Source organism: Vidua macroura, chromosome 13 (genome assembly GCF_024509145.1).
Source record: "Vidua macroura isolate BioBank_ID:100142 chromosome 13, ASM2450914v1, whole genome shotgun sequence".
Taxonomy (NCBI): Eukaryota; Metazoa; Chordata; class Aves; order Passeriformes; family Viduidae; genus Vidua; species Vidua macroura.
The window spans coordinates 14816218-14835178 of record NC_071583.1 but is presented as its reverse complement, the minus strand read 5'-3'; the positions used below and the strand labels follow the sequence as shown (position 1 = coordinate 14835178).

Here is an 18961-nt window from a genome sequence, read left to right as displayed (position 1 = left end):
GCTGAGGCCACTAAAGGACAAGTGGGACATTAAAGACACAGAACTGTATCATACAGTTTTCAAGTAGGACAGGACAACCAGAAAGGTTTACTGTTCAAACAGTTTATTATCAACTCTATTAGGTTGTGTATATTAGACTTTATATCCATACAATGCTCCAGGAGGCTGTAGAAGCATGGGGGCAGCTGCCAGTGGAGATGGATGGGCTTCAGCTGACACCTGCATGTCCCTCCACACTGACCATCTGGGCTTCTGGAGGGGCCTTTCATCCAACCCTGCTGCACACAGGGCTCTCTGTTTGAGGGCAGCTCTCCTTCTACATGTTCCCAGCAGCCAGGGATGTGCTCTGTTGAAGCTGGGGTTATAGTAGTAGAGGATCTAAAACAAGGAGAAGAGTTGCTACTATTCCAAGACTGGAAAAACCCAAGCTACAAGAACTAGGACTCTGAATTGCAAAAGAGGAGCATGGCTAAGGAAAAGGACTTTGAACTTAAATATGATCTTAAAGCACAGGCTAAAGCAGTAAGTGACTATTTTTTTCAGCCATCACCACAGCTGAGGTTTTGCCCTCCTGGGGGCCAAAGCAGAACAACTGCTTTCAAAAGCTAAACATCACTATTTCTCTGCAGCTTCAGGGCAGATGTGAGCAGGCAAGCAATCCCATGATCCTTGGATGCATCTGCTTGGCATTGGGCAGGTGCCACAGGAAGGTTCCAGATTTGGTCCAGCAAGACACAGAGCAAAAACATTCAGAGAAATCAGATTACACTGAGCCTTTCTGTCCCTTAAACAGGTTCAAACTCAGTAGCTCTTACTGAAATGTATCTTATCTGCATTTCTACTAGTCAAAAAGACTCACTCAAACCTGCCTGAGCACAGCCTGAGAAGGGAATGAAAACCAGACCACTCACTCCCATCCCCACCTCTTCTATGGCAAGGCCTTATTTGCTGTGAAGGTCCCTCTCCCCCCCAGATTATCACAAGCATTAGTAGCTGTGCAGAGCAGCTGCTGTACCTGGCTGTGAGCAGAAGCTGCTGTTTCCTCTGATAGGAATTCAGGCAGAGAAGCAGATCTTTGGAAATCCCGCTGCACTTTGGTGAATCCATAGAGGTTCAGCTGGCGAATAACACTCCTGATGTGCTGTGTGTTAAAAACCCGCTGACAAACTCCCCTGCCCAGCACCTCCACTTCAAAGAGATCTTTGTTGATGGCCACACATTTTCCACCCTCGCTCCACCAAATGGACTGAAACTGGTCACTTTCCAGCATTTTCCAAAGCTTCTCTGGAAAGCAGAGGGGCAAGAATCGATTGTCTTTGCCTGCTCCTTTGGTCTTGTGTCTGTCACTGCCATTCTGGACGTCCCGCTCGTCCTCCATCGCTTGTATGGCAGTGTCACAGGGCACAATTTCCCCCTGTGCTGGAAGGCCAGGAGCAGCCATGTCAGCCCAGTGCCCCAGTGCATCTGGAGCAGAAAGGGGTGGTGTTTCTGTGGGAATCAGCTCGCTTTTCTATTCTCACAGGTGGACTGAAGCTTCCCTCATTGGCCATCGCCCTGCACAGCTATACCTCGTTCTCCCAGTCAGTGGGCAAAGACCAACTGGCTATGGCTAACTGTGGGCTCCAATGGAATGTTCTGGCATGTCACTGTGGTGCCTGTGCTGTGGGGACGTTGCAGGTGACATCTCAGTGATGGCTGGCAGCGGTGCCCTGGCAGGGGGAGCAGCCCCAGCAGAAACTGCGGAAGGGAACTTGTTGCTTCTCTGTCCCAGAGCCACCAGTGGTGGGAGTCCAGAGCCCAGCAGGGTGCACAGAGCTGTCCTGAGGGGCTGTGGGCAGGGAGAGGCCTGGGCCGTGTCTGGCTGCACCAGCAGTGGGTCCCCAGGGAGGAGCTGGGATGGCTGCAGCCTTGGGCATCCCAGGGCCCTGTTTGGGGAGCTTCTGGCTGGGCCCCTCTGACACCTGCAGAAATGGCCTTGTGGATATCAGGGAGAGAGGCCAGCCCAGGGGACCAGCCCAAGGGACAGCACTAGACTGCACAGGGGGAATGTGGGAAAGCCCAGCCCTGATGCCAAAGGTGGAGGCCAGCCAGGGCCTGGCTGCTGGGTGGTGGTGACAGCGATGAGGCGTTCCAGACATTGTCCAGCACAGCTGGGAAGTGGGGGAGCAGCTGCTTGTCAAGGTGTACAACATCTGCATATGCAGGGACACATGTTAGGGATTAGCTGTGTTACCTTGGCAAGTACAAGCTTTCTGTGAGCAGACACCTGTGTGTCCTGTGCAGGAGCTGCTGTGAACATCTCCTTCTCCCTGCCAGCAGCAGTTCCCTGGACAGGCCAAAGATCTTGGCAGCTTCCTGAGGGGCAGCTTTCCTCCAGCTCCTCATCCAGGTACAATGCAGCTGGGGCTCTTTTTTTGTGGCTCACTCTTGGCTTCTGGCCTTCCAGCACCTTGGGATGGTCCATCTTAAAGCTGGGCTATAACAGAATCATTGAAGCTAGAAAGTGCAGAGGGGGAGAGTTAGTTGTAACCAGTTCAAGCCTGAAAAACAAAAATACATAAGAACTAAGACTTTAATCTTGGCCAAATTCCAAACCTGGATGTTGAATAAGACAATTATGGGAGTTTGAAACCTCAAGCTTGGGCTAGCTCAGATGTTACAATATGGTTCTATTAAGTGATAACCAGCCCTGGGTTTTTACCTGAGCAAGTCCACAGAGCTGTCCTGAAGGGCTGTGGGCAAGGAGGGGCCTGGGCCATGTTCAGCTGCACCCAGCAGTGGTTCCCCAAAGAGCAGCAGGGACAGCTGCACTGGGACATCCCAGTGCTCCATTTGGAAACCCTTCCTGCTGCACCCCTCTGACACCTGCAGAAACACCCTGACAGTCTGCACTTTTTGTGATTCACTGGAGAAACACCTTACAAAGCTCCTTGGTAACAAACTAGTCTTTCAATTGGCTATGAAAAGTTCTGCCAAGCAAGGGGAAAGGGTTTTCCTTATTGAAACACATTGCAGCAAGCCTTTGTGTGGAGTCAACACTCTTCATGCCAGCAGGATTGATACAAACAACCTGTCTTGCTACCCAGTTCTGAGCTGCTGCTTGTCTCTCTCTTGCAGCCCAGTGTGAGGCAGTTTGGCTGCAGCATTCTGTGACCTCTGTAAGAGGGAAGGCTATTTCTGAGGTGACAGAGACCCAGCAGACGGCTGAGAGCCCAGAACAACCCCTGAGCTCACCTTGTTAGCACTGCCAGCTTGCTGTTCTCTGACAATCTGTTCTAAACACTGGCTAAGTTTGGATACAGTGCTAAAAGCAGGCTTGTCATGGTCATGCCAATGAATGAAGAGCTTGTCAACAGAGGGAGAGTCACCAGCAGCACAAGGGAGAACTATAAACATGACTATATTTCCCTATAGAATGGTTTATATCTAGCTGTGAATCCTTCAAACTGCTGCAACAGAGCTTTAATACTGTATTAAGGGCTGGAAAATTGGAGGATCAGAAGATATTTCACTGTCTAGCTCCAGTCTTTTGCAAATGGATGTGAATCCTCCATTCAAAACAGATTCAACAAACCAGTTCCTAACAGGTTCTGACCTTCATAAAGTGTCCATATTCAGCTTTTGACTTCAGCTTTATCTCCAGAACATCCTCAGCAATTTAGGATTACTCCAAGGGCAAAGCTCACCAAGCATTCACAGAAGACAAGGAACAGCAACATGCAGCTGTTTTGGCAGCAGGGCAAACCCTCTGGGGTGAAGAGCCAGCATCCAGTGATCACAGCACCACCTCTCCCAACTCAGCCTTCAGGAAGTGAGTTCTGTTTTTTCCAGTAAAAGCAGAAAGGAGAAGAAAGGTGCTGGTTCTCACAGGAAGATGGACAAGTCAAAAAAAGGGGAGATGCTACAGCTGCAATGAGTTTGGGGTGTGCTGCTTTGAGTTATCCTGAGGTATAGGAAAAGCCTGTAGGTGTAGGAGTCTCCTGCAACACCTCAGGCCTTCTCAGAAGAATTTATTTACCACTGCAACTCATCCAACTCTGCATTTCTTGGTCGGGCTTACTCCCTCTTGGAGACCAGGCACATTCCTCTGCCCCTGCCTTTCAGCTCAATGCCAGGCCTGCAATGTGTCTGATAGATAAACCAAGCCCTGGCAAAACCAAGCACATTCTTGTCTAGCACCATACCTTGACCCACTGATGAGCTCTTTTTTGATCGTTTCCTGGAGATGTGGGAAACAGCTGGATCCAGAATCCATGAGAGGAAGCAATAGAATTTCAGGCATTTCAAAAACAGAAAGATCAGAAAGGTTAGGATTGACCCAAGTGAGGCAGACAAAGCCTATAACACCTGCCAGGAGGATGACCAATGCAAACAGTGGATGCTTGTATCTGAAGGATTTTCCCAGTCACAGCAGAGGAATATGTTTTAAGTAGCTGGCTTTTGGTCTCTGTTTTGTTTACTCTTCCAAAGACAAAACCAAAAGTGACGCCATACCCTCCTTTATTAAGTGCAGAAGGAAGCATCTGGGAACAGCAGCAAAACATGACAAAGTCCAGACCAGCCTAAACAGAGACACCCACAAACCCTCCTGAGCCTGCTGAGTATGTAGATATTTATCTAGTACAGCCTGCTACCACAGCTGAACAGAAAACACCTGCTGGGCTGCAGGATGCTCCAAGCAGCCAAGAGGAGAACAGGGACAATATCACACTCAGCTGCTTCTCAGGGTTTGCTTGGTCCCTTGAATAACCACCACTGCACAGAAGGACCAGACCTCAGCTGCTGGGAGCAGACCCCACAGCCTCTGCCCCAGCTGTGTTCATGCTGGCTCCAGTTCAAGGGCTGTATAGCTACTGCCCAGTCGTCAAGCTCCTGGCAACTTCTAGCCTGTGCCAAGTAGAAGCTGAGGAGCAGAATGAGGAAGTGATCCACTGAAACTTGTTCTGTGTGAGGGACTTCCCCAGAGAACAGCATGAGAAAGGTATTGCTTGCCCAGGAAAGTGCCACACTTAACCTGGAGAATGGCCAAGCTCTTGTTCAAGCCGGCTGATTTGATCACAGAAGCCAGTACCTCTGCCAAATGGCTGAACACTATTAAAATTAGAGCTGTTGTTTCTAACTCCTGTTATTTTTATTATTTTCAGTAATTTCTGTTAACTTGAAGTATTTTCTGTATTTTGTGTTAACCTGAAGAGAGATGGTGTGCAGTTTCAGGGAGTAGGAGAACTTCATGTTAAGAACATCCAGTTTTGTTTTCCTACTTAAGCTGAGTGGTCCAAACCTAGTGGTGCAAACCTAGGTACACCAAAAAGGTCCTAACTATAAGGCAAAGGGGAAGCACTTCCCTTGCTAAATCAATTTATTGAACAATTAGGGTTAGCAGCCTTTACTTCTGTCAAATTACTCCAAAGGCAATTATTCTAATCAGCAAACATTTATTAGAAATTGCAGAGGTACAATAAAGGACCAACAGAGGAAGGGATTGGCTATTTCATCTGCAGCTGTCCTGACCTTCAGGGAAGAATCTCTCTAGCACAACATGGTTGCCATAAATACTTACACCATGACAAAAGATGTCAGAAATGCAGGCTGTTGACATTACAGGATACTCAGCCAAAGCAAAACTATATGGCTTTCAAACTTTGAGTTTAAGGACCAGCAAGTTTCATGACAGTGTGATATGCTATCTTAGATTTCAGAGGGCAGGAAAGTGTAGCTGATATTAAACACAAATATACTATTTTATTTTAAGGAAGTTCGTTTCCAAATTACACAGAACTGTTTAACTCATTGCCAAGTTTCAACTCTAAACTAAGCACGTTTATCTTGAAGGTCTCTTCCAACCTAGTGATTCTGTGATGTTCATAAAAGTCCATCAAGGCAGAGTTCACCAGAACTTTTATTCTTTTAATGATTAACACTTTTTTTTTTTTTTAATTCCTAGTTTATATCCTTTGTCTCAGGGGATTGCCAGGAGCACAGTGCACACCAGCATCTTCATTTAGAGTCTGCTGCTAGCTGGATGGACATTGGCTCTGACTCACTTGACTTATACAGTCAGCCAAGACTGAAGTATTCAAGTTTCAGTGTTGTTTGTGCAAAACAAAGCCTCATTTGGCAGTGTGGGATTTCACAGGCTCGTTTCTCAAAGTGTCTTCTCAGAGTGTTCAGTTCCTCCTTCTGTCTCTTGTGAGCCTGAAAAGACAGACCACCATCTCCAAGGAGGGCAGACACAGGGCTGCTCTGCTTCTTGTTTGTAAAGTATTACAACACTGTGCAAGCAAATGATCTAACCTCGCATGAAAAGACATCTTAGATAAATCCCTTGCATGGAATTAATCACACTGGTGTCGCAATCATGGGTGTCATGGATAAAAATGACCCAAAAAAGAGGAGGATGACAATTTTCCATCAGGCTTATTTACTCTAATTATAAACAGAGATTCCCAGCTCTCTTAAGCTAGGCCAAACAACTAGCACCTACCTGTGGCCTGTTATCTTAGCTGAGGATTATGTTAGAGCAGTTTTTCTGTCACAAGGAGGGGGCTGCCTTGATCTTACAAAGTCAACAGCAAAAGCATCACTTTACTGTTAGTGCTGAAAATATATTTCTTGCACAGTTACAGAAACATCTCCTTGCTATTATAAAGAGGTACCCTCATATCACCTCCAGATGTCATAATTATAAGGTAAAGGTTCCTGATGCCAACCCCACCATAAGCTCCTATACCTTGTTCAGTGTGGTACAAAACTCTGCCCCTGAGCTGAGCTGTGGCCCCTGCTGTGCTGGTGAAACCAGCATTCACAAAGGGGTTCTGGGCTTAGACTGTGGAGAGGAAGCTTTAGCATTAAAAAATAAAATCATGAGTAATCACATTAAATTAAGTTGAACATATCTTTTGTGCAACCCCTGTCCTTCCCAAGTGAAATGCACCTGTGTGGATGTGGTGCTCTTACAGCTTTTGATCTAATGCTTTTATGCAGTAGGGGAGGTGGAAAGATGACACAAAGCCCACACACAGTAAAACACCTTTGCAGCAGGAAAATCAAACCCTCTACATCGTAAAAGCAAGCAGAGAATCAGGTCATTGGGTTCAAGCAATTGATCAGGTAGAAAACCTGAGATATCTGAGTGGTTTTCTTAGGAATGGTTGACTACTTACACAGATTGTGCAATTGCTCTGCCTCTGCTCTGCAAACACAGCCTGATGTCCAAACAGCAGTGTCTGTAACAGCCTGACTTTGTATTGATATCATTTCTGTGTGCTTTGTAAATAAACAAATAGTGACTCACAAGTGATGGGCTTAGAGAAACCCAGGGCAGGGGTTATAGCACAGGCTAAGTCATCATCTTCTCATCTGTCCAGGCACACAGTACAGAACGGGCCTGGCTACAGCAGGGTAACTCCACAGCAGCAGCAACCCTGGCTGCCAAGGCCAAACCCTCGTCCAACAGCTCAGTGACATTTGGCTTAACTGGCAACAGCAGCTCTGGCCTGGCAGGATATCCCCCAAAGGTGAACATTCACACTATATCCTCACCCAAAAGCATCTCTTTCCCCAGCACTGCATGTGCCATCCACCCTCCAGATTGCTGCACTGAATTAGCACTGGACAAGTGAAAAAAAGTACAAAAAAGATAAATAGAAATTAATGTTAAACCTTTTCCTGCCTTACACTACTGGCAAATAGCTGCAAGCAATCCAGAATTTTTTTCCACTCATTTAATTTCTACTTGGTGAATGATTTTGTTTCCTCTGCCATGCAAGGAGCTCCATCAACAGCAGACCTAAGGAAACCAGGTCCCTCATGGATTTAGTATTTGGATAATTAATTTCTGGTTTGGTTTTTTTTCCTCATGGCTGCCATGGTTCAAGTCTGCTACAGTCTGTTTCTTGGTCAGTGGATGGCAAGGTTTCTATCAGCTGGCTTTGTGGTTTCAGAGATCTGTTAGGAACCTTTAAAAGCTTTACTGTTCTTTGAGCTTTTCACTGAACTGAAGCATGGCCAGCACGTTCAAAGCCACGGGCAGGCAGTCAGCACAACCACAGGACAACACCGTGCCCTCACAGAGTTCAGCTTGAAACAAATGGAAAAGGAAGCCAAGAGTAAATCATATCCTAGCCTAGCAAAAATCCTTTAAAACACAAGAGAATTGCAAATCAAAATCTGAAAAGGCACCGAGTCAGAAGATTCTTGTTTGTAGGCTCATCTCCTCAGTTCTTAGAGATGTAGCCTGAACTTCCAAACCAAAGCACCTGGACAGTCATGATCTAGTGAGTGGATCTTCAGCCCTGAACACCCAGAGCGTAGGGAAGCTCTTCAGTCCAAGTCTCTTTCTCCTATCACCAACAGCAGTCAGCCACAACTGACATAAACCCTCCTGTCACAAGAGGAGAGTCAGTCCTTTATCCTTGCAGCCCATCTCCGTGCAGGACTGCCTGGTACTGCTGGAGAAGCTGGGCATGAATGGATGGCTGATTCATGCTGGGACACTGGGCTATTTTCTTGTCCCCCACAGCACAGTCTCACCCAGCACAAGAGAGCTGTGAAACCAGTTCCCTGCATGGTCCCACTCCACTGGGCTGAGCAATCAGAGATGTCAGAGGCTTACCTGGAGGCTGTGATCCTTGAGGCTTTGTCTGATTGTAATTAAGTCACCTCCTAGGAAGGATTTCCTGCCCACTTAATCCAGCAGTGTCTGGGCAAGCGCAGGGACAGGGACAGAGGCAGCCAAGGGCCTACTTTGCAGGCTGCAGAAAGTGCAGAGGAATGCTCAGACCACTGCATTGAGGTTCCAGCAGCCTCATCTTGCCTCCTTACCTCCCTCAACCTGCATCCAGAGGTGCACAGTCATCTCCAAGTCCTCCCTCTCTTGCCCAGCAGGGCCCAGCTATGCTCCTCACTCATTCCTGCCCTGGGCAGGCCAGGTCTGTGCTGGGGTCACTGCACCACTCCAGAGGTGGAAGCCAAGATCTGAGCATTGTCAAGTTGGGGGTGTGCAGGAAAGAAAAACCCCAGGTTGCAGAGACAAACAGCCAGGTTTATTTCTTCAGGCACCCTTTACTTTGACATTAATTCAAATTAGAAGTTGTGTCATCCACAGGACAACTGAAGCTTCCAAACAAGTAACTGGTGGGACAACTACTTGCTAGCAGCCCAAGTAATTTTCCAAGACTCAGGCTGGTGTTTGCTTCAAAGACCCTCCATGTTCCACTACAGGTCACCCACTGCCCACAAGTTTTACATCATCTGAGGCTACAGTAACTGTTAAACTGCTGTTCATGGTTTGGGCAAAAACCTACATTGGACAACAGCAAGAATTATCTTGATATTAGCAAAGCAAAGCTGAGCAAATGTGAGATGTGCTCTCGCAACAGAAAGCTATGCAGAGCCCCAGGCCAGGCAGAGTGCTGTCAAGGCCTCCATGTCAAGTCCAAGGGCCACCTCACCTCATCTCTTATCCAGACCAACAGCAGACACTTCCCAAAGAGGTGCAGGAACCACAGACTGCCTGCATACCTGGCCTCCAGCACCTCAGGACTGGTTTATGTCTGGACAGCAACACCCAAGTTTCCCTCGCAAAAGCATCACTGTTGATTCCAAAATCAGGTTGCCTTGTTTTCCATTTAAGAACCTGAGCTGGACACTCCATCTTGCTAAATTTATGGTCTCACCAACTTCTGAAGACAATGAGACACACACAAGTAAGCTCAGTTAACCAGTGGCTAAAGGGATTTTCTCACAGCCCAATCATGCTTTAGTTAAGCTCCACAATTTCATGGCAACAAGCCCCAGATAGGCTGGAGATGTTTAGAACAGGAGGTTCTTCCCAGTTACCACACAATACATATTTTTCCTGGGTGGCTATTTGTTGCTACCAATCATGCTGAGAACAGCACTGTTCCCTGTGGCACAGTAAATTCAATTTATAATAAAACCAAAAGGAGAAAAAATAGGGCAGCTTTGACAAGATCTGCTTGACTCACCCCTGCTGCTGTGTTTAATATTGTTGTAGAATTGCTCCATGCAGGGAGCAATTTAGAAAAAGCTTGATGATGAGCTTGTGATGAGGAAAGCTCATCTGCTTTCTTTTAGAGCAGCTGCCTGCCCAGGACAGATGCACTTGTCACGTATGTGGAGATGGCTCATGCATACTAAAGGAGCAACTCATTCAATAACCACACATTTGTGAGACAGTTTCTAATCAAATCCTTCCTCCATGCACAGATAACAAGCCATCCTCAACACTCTCACCACAAGTACATGACAGCTCCAGCACTGCTGTCTCCAACACACAGCAGCCTCATTGTGCAAGGACCCACCAAGCCAGTGTGACAATCCCAGCCTCAGGGCACCCATCCCCTGCTAACTGAGAAAATCTTGTGCTAGGAATGTACCCTAATCCTGCATATTGACTGAGACTTCCAAGCTGTGTGCAGTACACTGGCAGATCACTGCCAGTGCCTCCAGCTAAGGCACATGCCTGGTGCCTTAATGCTCTGCTCCGTGTGAGTGCACAAAGCATGGGAGATGTCCTGTTACTGAGGGTGAAAAAACATCATTCTGTTCAAAATTTCAATGCTGTGTTCCTTCCTGAATTGACTTCTCCAGACTACCATGGTGTGATGGGGCAAGGACTGCCTACCCTTGGGTGAGACAGGGAGAGCTGGGATCTGCAGAGAGCTCTTCAAATATTAAATAGAAACCACCAAGATCAAGACACTGAAGAGGAAGGACAGTCCAGTCACAGAGATATGCTTTATCAAGCCAGCACAGCAGATGCTGGTATAAAGCAAGGAGCAAAGGCTGCAGGAGGCTGTATCTGAAACAGAGGGAGCAGCTCTGCAAGAACCTGTGATCTGGGAAAAAGTCAGTGCACCTTCAAGCACAAGAGGTGGTGCCAGGAGCCTCCTGCAGCTGGAGAGGCTTCAAACTCTCAGCTTTAGGTGGGTGAATGGGGAGGGGACCCAGCAAACAGCAAGGCAGATGCAGGCAGAGCCGTCTGCTCACTGCACAACCCACCTCCCCACACACCTTTTCGTCACCAAAAATGCAGCATACTGAAATCTCATTTTACAATTACAAGATTGTGTTGTCTCACCTTGATTATGAGTGAAGCCTTTGAGTGATTTTAGCTTCTCCTGTCAAACCCAGCTGTCTCAAAAACATGGTGTTTCTACTGTTTGAAGGGAAAGAGAAATTCCGTAGTGAGCAGGGAGAGAGGGAAGCTACATTCCTGCTCCTGCCAAGGAAAAGCTGCAGCTCTTCCCTGCCTGCTGGCTGGCCAGCAAGAACACACACACTTTCCCGAGTGAGAATTAGCCAGGGCACAGGGTGTCTCCCACCGAGCTGATATTTAGTAGGTGATTTGGGAGAGAAGTGAGCTTAGTGAGGGATACTAAGATTTACTGCATCAGAGGCAAGTACAAGTGAAATTGGACTTGACCAAACCTCTTGTGCACAGAGCAACTTGTCCCTTGCTTAGGTTACAGTCAGGAGTTTATGCTAAGGACTTTCTCTTTCCTCAGTGAGTATCACAAGGTGTCAGCTCTGCTACAAGCATAGTGGAGCAGCCCCAGGGTAATAGCACCAGCACAACACTGAGATGAATTTTGGTTGAGGTCCCAGTTTTACTTTTGGCATCCAAAGGCATTTGCTTGTTCTGTGTCCCCTTTTCACCCTGGCAGGACAGCTGTGTCCCAGCAGGGACTACTCCTCCAGCAACATGGCACCAGTCTCTGCTGTGCAGACACATGACCAAGCAGACCAGCAGAAACCGCCTCCTCTTTACCGAAACCAAGCCCAAGGAAGTCAATAAAGGACAAACAACCCCCAAGCACTCAAGTTAAGTTCCTATTGCCTAACTTAATGCACTGTTCCCCCATCACATGGCACACTGTGCTTGTTTTCAGGGTATCACACATCCCAACAGCCTCAGAGCCTTCCCTCTCCAACTGCTGTGCCCTGGGTGGGAGGAAGAACAGGCCATGCTGCCTGCCACCTCCCCCAGGAAAACTTTCCTTGCTTTTCTGGAAAGAACTGCTGTGTGGAGGATTCATGCTGGATTTCTCCTACTTTTGAAATTGTTTTTCTTTTCCGGTTGATGCTGACCTACATAATAAGCAGGTCACTGGAACACGAGAGATGTTTTTCGAGGCAGAGGAGAAAAGCCAGGCAGCTCCCCCTCCAAGCTGGCTTCTGAGGACAAAGTGCTGCTTCCCCGGGGTCCCACTCAGCAGCCTCCTTCATGCTCCTCTGTCCAAAACCAGCAGGAGCTGCTGGGATCCCACTGGGGCTATGGACAGACCCTGAGCAGAACATCAGGCTGGTTAAAGCTCCATGGGGGACTGAGAGGAGCCTCAGGAACACAAACCTCCCTCACGTGTACACTACACAGGCCATGTGCAGTCCCTGTGCATGAGGCTGAGAGCTCATGCAATGGCCTGGCTGCGTGGGACTCAGTCCCGTGGGCAAGGCAAGCTCCCACCAAACCAGCAGCAACAGGAGGGAGAGAACAAGAAGATCCCTGTGGTGCAAACCCCTCCCCAGCAGAAGGAGAGATTGGGTTGTAGCAGGTCTGCAGAGCACAGGAACACAGGGCTGAGACATTACCAGCTGGAACAGTGCTCTGCCTGAAAATCTGCCAGGTGAAAAGCAGGGTTAGAAGAGCTTGAACTCAGTTTACTTCTCAAGCTCTAGTCATCCTTGCTGCTTCCCCATAAGGGGAGCATTCCTAAGGGCCTTCCACGATAAAGCACAAGCTAGAAATGAGAAAGATTTGAGCCAAGAGAAGAGAGGCCCTGGAATAACCTTTCAGTATCCATATGGTTTAAGGTATGGCAGCATGGAACTGGACTGTCTCAGGATGTTGTCTCCAGCACCATCCTCCCTCATCTTGCAGCCAGTCTCTCCCCTGCTCCCAAACAGGAGACAACCCTGTGAAGGGTCTATGTCAGCATATCCAATCCCCACACCGACTGTGGCAGTGCAAGCAGGAAGCAGAGAGTTACCTACCCACGGGTAAAGCAGGGATCTATTAGAGAAATTAATGTAATATGATCCTGCCTGGGGCTCAGAGTCAGTCCCAGAAGGATACACAGAGTGAGTAACCAGAGAAGACAAGGGTAAGAAACTCTCTCAAACAGCTTGATGGCTCAGAGAGCTCCAGTGACAATAGTGCAAGTCTGGTAACTAGGTCACAGTTATGATCCTTAATTAATCCCGAAGATTCCCCATCTGCCATCAGGAACATGACAGATAAGGTGGCTCATTAAGCAAAAAAGCAGGCCAGGGGTTATGCCAAGCAGTAGCTGCTTTGCCCAGCCTGCTCCCTGCCAAGCTTTTAGCCAGCAAACACACCAGGCTCTCCCCGTCTCCCCTGAGGAAGCAACAGCAACCCAGAGCCTGTTCACAAACCCCTGCCCAAACCACACTGACATAATCCATGACACAGGAGAGTGAGGAGATTGAAAACAGACCAGGGCAGGCAGACATGAGGCTCCAGCAGAGGAGCTGTACCAAATCTTGATGGACAGCTGAACCCTGGATCCCTGGGCTGTGCTTCACCTGCAACCCTGCTCCTCCCCTCTACACGTCCCTGTGCTGGGTGGGGTGTGCCATCCCAAGTCACTTCTTCTCACAACTCCTCTGGGAGAAGCTGAGAGATACCAGCTTGCACAGAGGCAGTCACAGCCATGGGTGCTGCAAAGGGGCATCAAGGCCAGTGGAGAAAAGGGCCCAACACTGCAGCTGACTGCAGGAGAGGTCACGTGCTGGCAAAGCCAGGCTGTTCACTTGGCAGAAAGAGCTGGTTCTGACCATGACAGGGGAGAGCCCATCTGCCAACAGGGAGCAGAGACTGACTGAGGTCAAGAGCATGGATGGCTGGCACTGGGGAGAGCAGTCTAGGTAAATGTCATCTTCTGCCCTGGCCTCTACAGCTGGTTGTACTTTGCCTCTACACATGATCCATATGAATATCTTGATCTGCTTAAATCCACTGGTGACAGGGAGGTAAGACAAGATAGTGTTGATTGAGTTCTCAAGCCCTGCTTCTGCTACCTGAGCAATTAAAAAGCAGTCACTGTCAGCAAAAACAGCAACACGTAACAGAGCTTCTGAGGACTCAGCACAGAGCAGAAGCATTAAAAATAGTTGTTTCAGAGGAGAGATGGATGACTAATAAGCCCTACACTGACAACTGTTGGGAGAGGGGGGCAGCTTAGTACTAAAGCCATGTCTCTGGGGACTCTTATTAAGGTGTCACTTGTGCTCACCACCACCCCCAAAGGCATTGTATTCTCCAACATGCACAACTGACAGCACACCAGGGAACAGACACAATTAAACCAGGACAAGTAGAACGGAGAAAAGCTGCCAAGTAAACATAAAACAGTATTTTTACCCAAGGAAACTTTGAAAAGCAGAGCAATCAAATTCACAGTATATGCACCATCACTGTAGACATGCACTGCTCTCCCTCATCCAAGTGCAGCTGGGTGAGGGACTGCACTACAGTGAGATCATTCCATGAAAACTGGGTCACTGGCCATCAAACCCAAGAGACTGTGCCAGGACTTTGGGAAGGATGCACTGAAATCACTTCTTCTAATTAAAATATGAGCTTAGGAAGCATCTCTAGCTTATTTGCTTTTGTAATTAGAGCTTTAAATTTCAATTACTTGCTCAAAATCTCAGTGTTCTTCATGGTAGATAATCCTGACAGGATTTTTACTGTGGAGGAGGCAGGCATTTTTGGGAATGAAGCTGAAATAAACACAGGAAAGATTAGCACCTTTCCAAGACAGAAGTACAGAGAGCACAGGTCTCACAGAGCAATCCATGGTCTCAAAGGCTCACAAGTGAACTCACAGCTTGCCCCCATGACACCCTCCAAAAGAACAGCAGAGCTATTCGCTGTGCCAAGCATTAGCCTCCTCTCTACCTCTTCCAATGAAAGTGCAAAGCCAGGTGCTACACAAGCCCTGAAGATCCTTCTGGATTTCAGCACTAGAGAGCACAAAGATCCAGAAGGTTTGCACATCTTCACTCGTTAGAACTGTTGGCTCTTGGTTTGTGGTTGAAATGGTAGCTGTCCCTTTCTCATGCAGCCCACCCTCCACTACAGTGGCTCATTCTTGCTGCAGGTTGGAGAGGATGAACATTTGCTCCATATCAGAGGCTGGCCAATACACGTGCATGGCAACTCACCCCAAAATTACTTCTTGCAAGATATTGTTCCCTCACAAAATTCAGCTTGACAAAAAAAAACCCCAACCTCACACCCACCTGGACACAGAGATTGCTCAGCAATCCCCCATCAGAGGCAGAAGAATTAACCTTAAAGTAGTGAATGGGCTGTGGAAAAAGATTGCAAAGCAACCCAACCACCCCTCTACTTCTAAATACTGCAATAATACATTATTATGTGCTGTATTTGCAGACTTCAAAGTGCCAAAGAACTACAAGGAAATTAAAAAACTGCCACCAGGCTTTTGGGGAAACAGTTCAGCCACTGCCAGCAAGAACCTTGTGCAGTGGAGCTCATTTGAAAGTTTTCTGGTGCTACTGATGGCTGGAGAACCATCAGTTATCCTTTGCCCCGAGTTCCCTCTCCACACAGAGCCACCACACCTCACTCTCACAGGGCTCAGTACTTCCTCCCTATGTGATCAACCATCCTTATCAGTGCCTAGAGAGGGTGTCTCACAACAGGTCACCTGGAGTAACAGAGAATTATTTTTATTTTGTATTAATTAATGCATTATTAAATTTCACAGTGAAAACACAATGCATCTTTTTGAGAATATGAATTCTGAATTGCCTTTTCAAGTTAAACTTTGAAGCAGAGACTTTTCAAGACTAGAGTTCTTTAAAAAAAAAAGATAAGGAAGTACAAAACTAAGTCATCAGAACTACACCCCAGTTTTCCTAAAAGCTTGTGGGATGTCTGCAGGAATTTCTGGGTTGCAAGTCTGAAGAGACTAGATTATCTAATGTATATAAAACTCCATAAGATTATCAGAGCTCTCTATAAAACCACAGCACACAGGTCAATCACTTGATGTATCACTAGTGCTAAGCCAGCAATAACCCTCCACTCTCCCTTGGCTGGCTCTTACAGTCAGTATGACATGAGAAACCAGGCACAGAAGTAAAGACAATGACTTAACCTCGGGTTTGTATTTTTGCCATTTCAATCTTAATGTCTCAGCTGATCCCTCTCAACCTTTTTGTTATGCAATGTTTGCACTTCCATCTCTTTCTAGGACATTCTCTAGAATCAGTTTTCATCTTCTTTGCCCAGGGCTGGGACAAGATGCATTTCCAAGAAAGAGCACATGCCTCACCCCCAATTAAGCAGCAAGATTCCTGAAAAGAAGACCTTAAAAGCTCAGAGTTCTTTACCACATCTCTTGGAGGCACAAGAGCAACACATTTTCCCACCATTACCACCACCCCAAGCCAATACAACACAACTAGATTTGCTCAGCACACCAAGCCAGAGACAGCTCACTCCTTTGAGTCCTCTAGTCCAATAGATCTCAGCTGGAATGATGTTCAAAGCAGCTGCAGAATCATCTGATCTAATAAACCAATGCAGACAAGGCTGCCAGCTGGGTCACAGTACCCCAAGAAACCTCCCAGTCCAACTGTCCTGGCATCCTCACTGCTCCTGGTACTGCCTGTGCTGCTTGGCAGGCAGAGCAGCCTGGGAGCCTTGGAAGTGGAGTCCAGAGCTTTGCATGACTGAGGCTGTTTGTAAGACAGGGCACACAGAGCACTTGGCAGCTTTTGGGAGAGTTCAGTACAAAAGCAAACATGGAATGGAAGCCTTGTATACTCCAATAATCTCAATACGTCACAGAGTTTCTCTGATCTGCAGCTTTCAAGTTCAGATTTGGAGATACAGTGTGCTAATTTCCTCCCTCAGTATTTCAGCACAAGGCCCCTTCTTCCCTATAGCTGACACTCTTCTCATTTTAATAGCTTATCACCACCCCCTATCTGTAATCTTCAGTGCATAAGGAGGAATAGCATGTCTTGCATCTCACAGGTTAAGCAACAAGAGCTATTGCAAAACAGCACAGCAAACACCATGGGCAGAATGCACACTGGGAGGTGGAAGCATTTGGAGCTGGACGCTGAGAAGGCTCTAAGCTCATCCTTCCACCTTTCTGGTGTATACACAGACTGTGGTGTTACACAGACTCTTCCACTCACAGGACCGTTTGGCTCTGTGAGGTTTTATACCCCCTGTTACCACACACTTTCATGCTATTTTTATGTCTGGAAAACCTCTACTTAAATGTGAGACATCCTTCTGCTCTACTGCTTGGATACTTCACCTCAACCCTTTGGACTATTTCTTGCAAGGAGCTAATTCTGACTGTACAACTACAGCATCCAATATTAACTATGACAACTAATTCTAAAATTTTAGAATTCTATATAATTCTATAAATTCTCCCTGGCCACTGACAGAAACAATGAAAGATCACAACTGCTTTACACTTTACTCTGTTACTGCTTGCTTTCTCCAAGACAGTTCTTAAAACTGTCTCACAACCAGCAATATCTAATGCTATGAAATGACTGGATAAAGGTGAAAAGCCTCCCAGCTAAGAAAGTTCTGTTGCCTCACTGGGTACTCATTCATGGGATAACACCTACACAGAAACACCCAGCTTGGCTCTAGTCAGGAGCGGGATTTTCCCCCACCTTCTCACGTCATCAGCAGGTATTTCATTCTGAAGTGCTACTCCTTACTTCACTGAATTTCACTGATCTTTGCAGAAGAAATTATATTACCAGATGTGTAAAAGAGTAACAAGCCTTTGCTGAGACAAACAACAACAACAAGCCTTACTAGTAGGTGTACTGTGACTATTAGGACTTCACTGGATGCCTTTATCCCTATTCCCAGGCTTAAAAGGCAATCTTACTTGTATTTCTACACCTGGGAACAGAAAGGCAGCATGTAAAGGCTGCAGGAAGTAGTACTGATTAAAAACTGTCCAGTCAGGGAATCCTCATTTTGACAAAAAAAAAAAGGGCATCGATTTATACAAAGGATTTCACTGCCTGTATCAATCTGAATCTGTGGTGACTAGAAAGAAGTGAGGGCAGTTTAATTATGCTACTGCTTTCTCAGGTGTCCATGGCAGGCCCATGGACAGGTAGACAAGTCAGAGAGATGATTTTTGGTCATGATTTAACAGTAGGCACCAAATCCCCACAGAGCCCCTACTCAGTCGCCCCTCCTCTGTCAGATGGGGGAGATAACCAGAAAGGTGAAAGTGTAAAAACTTGTGGGTTGAGATAAAGTCAGTTTAATAACTAAAAAAGAGGACAAAAGTAACAGAGAGAAAACAAGTGATGCAAAAGAAAACAATTCCTTACCACCAACTGACTGATGTCCTGCTAGTCCCTGAGCTATGACAGCCCCAGCCAACCTCCACCCTCCCAGTTTAACTGCTGATTTTGATGTCATATGGTGTGGAATATTCCTTTGCTCAGTTGGGGTTGTCCCCTCCCAACTTCTTGTGTGTCCCTAGCCTACTAGCGGGCAGGGTAGTGTGAGAAACAGAAAAGCTCTTGACACTGCACAAGCACTGTTCAGCAACGACTGAAAGTCCCTCTGTTATCATCACTGTTTTCATCAGAAATCCAAAGCACAGACTACACAAGCTGCTATGAAGAAAATTAACTCTATCCCAGCCAAAACCAGCACATTTTTAGAGGACAAGAGGGAGAGAACAAGGTCTGCAGCTTCTAGCAATCTTCTTGACAGAAAACATTGACATTGCTTTAAGGGAGAGAGCCCATAGGCTCCAGCACAGCATTTTTCACTGCCATAGGTTGATTTCTTGTTTTCAAGGACTTGGACAATCCCCTTTCTGCTTTGACTTCAACCTGCCTGCCAAAGCATAGGTATGAGCAACATTAGGGGCTCTCA

General features: G+C 46.9%; 1 protein-coding gene across 1 annotated transcript in view; it reads right to left on the bottom strand.

Annotated features, from left to right (window-relative positions):
- Positions 1-2227, bottom strand: part of POC1A (POC1 centriolar protein A) — a 53827-nt gene extending 51600 nt beyond the window's left edge. The window contains exon 1 of the mRNA XM_053989573.1: positions 1016-2227. Coding sequence (XP_053845548.1) covers positions 1016-1441 — 426 coding nt within the window. The 5' untranslated portion in view covers positions 1442-2227. The remainder of the gene's footprint in view (positions 1-1015) is intronic.
- Positions 2228-18961: the final 16734 nt, after the last annotated feature.